General features: G+C 41.4%; 1 protein-coding gene across 1 annotated transcript; it reads left to right on the top strand.

Moving 5' to 3' along the window:
- Positions 1-3,084: 3,084 nt before the first annotated feature.
- Positions 3,085-5,049, top strand: LOC129677029 (preferentially expressed antigen in melanoma-like protein 7; the record flags this gene model as incomplete). The annotated part of the gene is made up of 2 exons (XM_055607577.1): positions 3,085-3,651; positions 4,971-5,049. Coding segments are annotated over 2 exons (646 nt in total), but the record flags the coding sequence as incomplete, so codon positions are not given.
- Positions 5,050-7,828: the final 2,779 nt, after the last annotated feature.

Genomic DNA, 7,828 nt, shown 5'->3' with positions numbered 1-7,828 from the left:
ATCTCTCCATGAATGGCATCTACTTTCTTAGAGACCACCTGGATCAGGTTCTTGGGTAAGTAAGGATGAGGGCTGGGTCAGCTGCCAGAGCAGACATTTCTTTAATTTTAAAGATTAGTGGTTCATGAGACCTGCCAGTCACTGGGTACAATATTTAGGCCTCCTTAGAATATGAAGGTTTCATGTTGTTTCCATGTATAATGAATCAACTTGTCAAATTCCCACTCTTTAGTCAAAGGACTGAAGGTCAGATCTAGTAAGGATGGGTTGTAATTCTTCTTGGAATCATGCCCACCCAATCCAATGGAAAGGGAACAGTAAGGGGAGAATGCAGTGAAGGTTCAGAAGACTCACCAGCACAATTTGGAGGTGAGCTCTGTGCTCAGATCTGTTAGTAGACTCACTCTGCCCCAAATTTGCTATGGGCGAAAGGTTTTGAGCCCAAGTAGAGTGCATGGGACAATGGGATAGTGTGGGTGTTAAATGACAGCAATAGTGACTGTGCAAGGCATTGATGGAATCCAGTGTCCAGTGAGCACATAGGAAGTGTCCCTATAGCCTGTCAGGACTTTCATGGGTTGGAACTTCTTTTTCTTTTATTAGTATTGTTGTTGTTATCATATACAATTAATTCATTTTGTATCCTGAATGCAGTTACCTTTCTCATCTCTCTTTGGTCGTACCTCCCCACCATCTTCCTTAACATTCCCTTTCTCTAGCACTCTGAAAAGGGGGACTCCTACACCACTATTATCTGACCCTTGCCTATCAAGTCTCATCAGGAATGCCTGGATGCTCTTCCTCTGTGGCTTGGTAAAGCCACCCTGCCTGGGAGAAGAGCTCAAAGAACAGGCAACCAAGTTCTGGTCAGTGGCAGCCCTGCTCTCATTATTAGTGGACTTACTTGGAGACTGAGCTGTCTATAGGCTACATCTCAGCAGGGGGTCTAGGTCTTTTTGAATGGTCCTTCGCTGGTGCATCAATCTATGGAGGCTCCCCTGCGCCCTCATTTTTGGGCTTTGTTGTTCTCCTTGTGGGGTTCCTGTCCCTGCTGAGTCCTTCTATTCCCACCTTCTTCCATAAGACTCCCTGCTGTCTGCCCAAATTGTGGGTCTCTGTCTCTACATCTGCTTTGATCCCATGGTGAGTGGAGTCTTTCAGAGGACATCTATGTAGGTTCCCATCCTGTTTCCTTTCTTCAGCTGCTTCTAGTCTCCATTCTTTTGCCCTTCTGAGTGAGATTTAAGCATCCTCACTAGGTTTCTCCTTGTTTAGCTTCTTCAGGTCTGTAGATTTCAGTATGTTTTTTTGTATTACATAGCTAATATCTGCTTATAAGTGAGTGTATACCATGAATGTCTTTCTTCCTCCCGGGTTACTCCAGTCAGGATGATCTTTTCCAGTTCCATCCAATTGCTTGCAAATTTAATATTTCTGTATAAATTCTTTGATTGAGGGACATCTAGGTTGTTTGCAGATTCTGTCTATTACAAATATTGCTGCTATAAACATAAACATAGTTGAGCAAATGCGCTTTTGTGGTGGAGCATCTTTCAGGTATATGCCCAGGAGTGGTATAACTGGTTCTTGAGGAAGGGCTACTTCCACTTTTCTAAGAAAGTGCCAATTGATTTCCAAAGTGGTTGTACATGTTTGTGCTCCCACCAGCAATGGAGGGGAGTTCTCAATTCTCCACATCCTCTCCATCATGTGCTGTTACTTGAGTTTTTTATCTTAGCCATATATGAGTGGTATGATATGGAATCTCAGAGTCATTTGGAGTTTCATTTTCATTACTAAAGATGTGGAGCATTACTTTAAATGTTTCTCCACCATTCAGTATTTCTCTGTTGAGAATTCTGCTTAGCCCTGTACCCCATTTTTAAGTTTTTTTTTTTTGGTTTCTTGGTGCTTAACTTCTTAAGTTCTTTATAGATTCTAGACATTAGCCCTTTGTGAGATGTTGGGTTGCTGAAGATTGTTTCCCAGTCTGTTGACAGTGTTCTTTGCCTTACAGAATTTTTCATTTTCATGAGGTCCCATTTATTGATTGTTGATCTTATAGCATGAGCTATTGTTATTCAGTTCAGGAAATTATCTCATGTGTCATTGAGTTCAGAGCTCTTTCCCAACTTTTCTTCCTATAGATTTAATGTCTGGTTTCATGTTGAGGTATTTGATCTACTTAGACTTGAGTTTTGTTCAGGATGAAAAATGTGAATCTATTTCCAGTTTTCTACATGTAGACATCCAGTAAGAACAGCACCATTTGTTGAAGATGCTGTCTTTTTTTTGATTGTATGGTTTTTCTTTGTCAAAAACTCAAGTGTCTATAGGTGTGTGGATTTTCATGCATTTTCTATTTGATTTTACTGACCCCACAGTCTGTTTCTATCTTTGCCATGCAGTTTTTTTTATTGTACATGATTGTTTTAGCTATTCTGGGTTTTTTTGTTTTGCTGAGAATTTTTCTTTCAAGATTTGAAGTATTATGCTGGTATTTTGATAGGAAACACATTGAATCTATTCACAGATGATATGATAGTATATATGAGTGACCCCAAAAATCTTCCAGCAAATTCTACAGCAGAAAAACACCATCAGCAAAGTGGCTAGATACAAAATCAACTAAAAAAGAAAATCAGTATTCCTCTGTATTCAAAAGGCAAACAGGCTAAGAAAGAAATTAGGAAAACAACACAATCGTCCCTAAAAAATATAAACTTTCTTGGTGTAACTCTAACTACGCCAGTGAAAGCTTTGTATGAAAAACTTCAAGTCTCCGAAGAAAGAAATGAAGAAGATAGCAGAAGATGAAAAGATCTCTCAGACTCGTGGTTTGGAATTTCTTATGATTGTTTTCTGGTCTTATGGGCTGAACAGTTTTCTGCTTGAGAGTGAGACTAAAGAGATGAAGTGTGGGTTTGTCTTGACTGAGCAGATTCCAACAGGAAGCATCTTAGAGAATGTCCTTGTATTTGGTCAAACTGACCTTGGGGCACCGAGTTCTTTCTACCTCTGTTTAAATACGACTCATATTCTCCAAGACCATTTTCCAGAAATAATTTCCTTGTCTATTTCTAGGTGCCTGATGAACCCGTTGCAGACCCTGTCCATTACCTACTGCAACCTTTCACAGTCAGACCTGAATTCCTTGTCTGAGTACCCGAAACTCTTTCAGCTGAAACATCTGGACATGAAAGGTGTGCGCTTAAAGGCTTTGGATCTTACACCTCTCCAAATCCTCCTAGAGAATGCGGCAGACACTTTGCAGTCCCTGGATTTGAAGGCTTGTAGGATGAAGGACACTCATCTCACTGTGCTCATACCCGCCCTCAGCAAGTGCTCCCAGCTGGCCAATGTCAGTTTCTATGACAATGATTTCTCCATGCACAATCTGAGTAACCTTTTGCAGCACACAGCTAACTTGAGCAAGATGAATGTGGAACAGTACCCTGCCCCACTGGAGTGCTATGATGAGTTGGGTTATATCTCCACAGAGAGATTTATCCAAGTATGTGAAGAGCAAATAGATAGACTCAGGGCCATAAGGCAACCCAAGTGCATCTCCTTTGCTACACATATGTGCTCTAGATGTGGAGAGCGTTGTGTCTATGGCCAAGGATTCAGACTCTGTCTTTGCCAGCAGAGGTAACAGTAAATAGGCAAACAGGACTTCTGGATTGGAAGAAATAAAAGGCTTGAGACCTGTCATGCTGGGGACTCAGGACTTCAGACACTCTTCCTGTTTTTAGAAACAAAATGATGTTTAATGAGTTGGAATTAGGAGGCTGAATTGACATGGAGAACAATGCAATTGTGGGAGCAGAGGATCTTGTGGAGTGAGAAAGACCACTTTATGTTTATAAGTCCTTCTGTCAGGACAGGATAACCAGTGGCTTTGTCCTGCAGCTGTAAACCTGGATGCTCTCCCTCTGGGGTCTTTTTCAGTTATCATCCTCACTGCCAGGTTCAGGGTCAGGAGGAGTCAGTGACTCTACGACCCCAGTGGAAAAACAATGGAAAAACACCACTATTTAATGAGTGCGGCAAAGGTCCAGGGCATCCATAAAACTAAAAATTTGGTGATAACTTCTTTCATTCCTGTCTTTTGTCTGTGTGTTAGTTACAACCTTCTTGTGTAGCTGTTCATTTACGTGTACAAAAATTTTAACGTAAAGTAAGCAACATAGCACACATCTTATGAATAAGGTTTTAATGAATCACAGACAATTAACATCCAGTACACTCAGGCCACTAGACACTATAGGCCCATAAGAGATGACTGAAGAGAAGCAGAAGACAACACAGGGGAAATTGAACAGGGTTTACAATTTTTTTTCTCTTAAAAATTTTGTTTCCTCACATTCAATGTTGTGCACACTTGCAATCCCAGCACCCAGGGAAACAGGTACAGGTGGATCTCTGAGTTTGAAGACAACCTTGTCTAGAAAGTAAGTCCAGGACAGACACAGCTACCCAGAGAAACTCTGTCTCGGGAAAAAGGTTTTATTTTTATTGTAAACAATAAATAAAAATGTACGGTAGCCCGGCAGTGAACTCTTGATCTTTTTGTCTGGGAGAAACTACCACCATAAACCACTCTATCCAGCTTGCTTACCACATGTCTAGAGGGTAGTATTCCTTTGGATTCACAAACTCTTTGTAATAGTCATAGCATTAAAGGTTTTCAATAACATGTAAATCCCTCTGCTACAGAATACCTTTACTTTACCAAATAATTCATATCTTCAGTGTCTCTGTATGAAAGCATTTAAGAAAAAAAAATCTCCCTAGGCCTAGCCAGTATGTGCCCTCTTTTCTGTATAGTAGATCAGCAAAATGATTTATTATTTTTTTTGTTCTTCATTGGAATATTTATTGAACCCATAGAAGATGGGTTCTTTGTATAACTGTAATTGTTGTTGTCTAAATTCCATAAAAAAATCTAAATTTTTACTCCTCAACAGGTTGTCTCTGGACAGAAGTAAACAGAAACAGATTGATGACAGTAATGTCAACTTTCCCAACACTGGGGGACTTGGATAAATTTTTCCACCAAGGTGGGCCACATCCAGGCCAGACTAGACTACAGAGTAAGACATTTAAAAAAAAAAAAGACAAAACCCATAGACTGGAACAATGATTGACAGCTCAAGAGCACAGCTTGCATTTTCAAAGACCAAACTTTGTTTTCAGTACTCATAACAGGAGGTTCTCAACTGGGCCTCAGGCTTCATGTCATAGGCCCAGTTATCCTGGCCTGTGTGTGTCCCTCCTTTCACATGCACAGATCTACACAATACACCTACGTAGACACCTAATTTTTAAACCTCTTGATATAAAAACTCAGTTCCCAAGGAAATAAAAAAGGAACTAATTAATTAAAGCAGAGATGTTGTTCAGGAGCAGGTTGCTTGCCTCACTGGTATGTGTTTCTGACATTAATTCTGACACTGAACAGTGAAGACAGTATGTGGACTTTTCAGGTGTGTGGGGTGAGCAATAGCCTACTTTTCCCTTGGTTCCAGGGTCTGAGATCCTGCACAATGGATGAAGTGAAAGGACATCCTTGGCATGTCAATGTTGACAATATAGTTTTGTGTGTATTTTATGTATATGAGTGCTCTATTTGCATGCATGCCTGCTTGAACAAAGAGGGCATCAGATCCCATTATGGTTCTGAGCCAGGATGCTTTGGAAGAGCATCCACTGCTCTCAATGCTGAGTCATTTCTCCGGCCACAATATCCTCGATGTAGAAAGCACATGTTGATACAGAATCACAAGTAATTAGGTATCTATTTTATGTAAAATCTTACCCATTTGGTACCATGTTTTTTTTAAAAATTTTTTGTTATTTTATTTCATTTATTTTTTATTTTTTTAATATTCATCAGGTTATTTAGTTTGTATCCCAGCTGTAGCCCCCTCCCTCATTTGCTCCCAATTCTACCCTCCCTCCCTCATCTCCTCCCTTTGCCTTTCCAAGTGTACTGCTTAGGGAGGTCCTTCTCCTCTTCCATCTAAACCTAACTTATCAGGTATCTTCAGTACTGGCTGCAATGTCCTCCTCTGTGTCCTAGAAAGGCTGTCCCTCCCTCGGGGATGGGGTGAGGTAAAGGAGCCAGTCCTTGAGTTCATGTCTAAAATACACACACACACACACACACACACACACACACACACACACACACAGGTAAATGTTAATCTACCATGCTTTTTCTCTTAACGGCAATACAGGAAAACTACCTCTTCAAGAAATTTTAAAGTATTTCTGTCTTTAAATTTTCCTTATCCACTAGAACTGCTGATTTTTCTTTAGTGAATCTATATTCACTGAAAACTAACAAGAAATAAAAGAAACAGAACTTCAACGCTAACTACAGGTGACACAGGTGAGTTGCTGGAGTGTTTGCCTAGCATGCACTGATCTCTGGGCTCTCTCCATCAACACAGTGTGTTAAGAGGCCACAGTGCTTGTATTCTATGTCCTTACACTCAGGAGGTAGAGGCAGAAGGGTCACTGTTCAAGGTCATCTAAGATACATATGCAGTACTCCTGGGCTACAAAGACCATGTTTCATAGTAGCAAAACCAACCAAACAAGCAAACTAGCCAGGAGTACTAAGATGAAATGAATAACAACAACATTAGAAGATGCTTGAGAAACAGCCCGTGAGGTCAGCAGCTGGGAGCTGAGGCTGGGTTTGGCGACACATGCTAGTGATTCCAGAATTCAGGAGATACATTCAGGAGGCCTGCAGACTTTGGCCAGCCTGAGCTACATGGCCAGTTTCAGGCCAATGGGCAACACAGCCAAATGTTGTCTCAAAAATTAACAGAATCACAAATTATCAATGGGAAACACTTTCAGTTAAAAGCAAAACCACATTTGGGTTTAAAAACCAAGATATCTGGGCACAGGGTCTTTTCTGAGACTGACATGCAACCAAGGACCATGTATGAATGTAACCTAGAACCTCTGCTCAGATGTAGCCTGTGGTAGCTCAGTAACCAATTGGTTTCCCATAGTGAGGGGAACAAGGACTATTTCTAACAGGAACTCAATGACTGGCTCTTTGGCCTCCCCTCCCCCCAAGGGAGGAGCAGTCCTGTTAGGCCACAGAGGAAAGCTTTGCAGCCAGTCCTGAAGATACCTGATAAAACAGGATCAGATGAATGGGGAGGAGGTCCCCCCTATCAGTGGACTTGGCAAGGGGCACGGTGGAGATGAGGGAGGGAGGGAGGGACTGGGAGGGAATGAGGGATTGGGACACGGCTGGGGTACAGAGTTAATAAAATGTAACTGATAAGAAAAAAATAAAATACAAAAAAAAAAAAACAATCTCCAGTCTGCAAATCTGGAGACAGAAATTTTAGTGCCCTGTGCTGTCTTGGGTCTAATGTCATTAGCCGTGCGTGGCTGGGTGAAGAAGGTGTGTGACAGTGGTGCCAGTGTTCCATCTCCAAGCAGGGCCAGGCAGTGGCTCTGGGCTCTGCAACTCTGGGTGTCTTCTCAGGCTCCTCTGAAGCTCTTATCCACATTTCTCCCTACTCCTCTCCTTTTCTACCCCAGCTCCACCCACAAGCTGCAATTTGATTCCATGGGAAGGGATAAGTCTCATAGAGTCTCTCCCCTAACACATAACTGCAGTTAACTAAGGATTTCCCAGAGAGGGAGAATTGGTCATACAGAATTCCCAGCCTCCTCATCGGTATGTAATGCCAGGTGGTCAGAACTAAAATCATACAAACACAAGTAATGCTAAATAGACATAGCAGGTTATATTTGTATATTTGTCATCTATACACACACTCACATGTGT

The sequence above is a fragment of the Psammomys obesus genome, unplaced genomic scaffold, assembly GCF_907164565.1.
Source record: "Psammomys obesus unplaced genomic scaffold, mPsaObe1.curated_primary_1811, whole genome shotgun sequence".
In the NCBI taxonomy this organism is placed as follows: Eukaryota; Metazoa; Chordata; class Mammalia; order Rodentia; family Muridae; genus Psammomys; species Psammomys obesus.
This window is presented reverse-complemented; position numbering and strand designations above follow the sequence as displayed.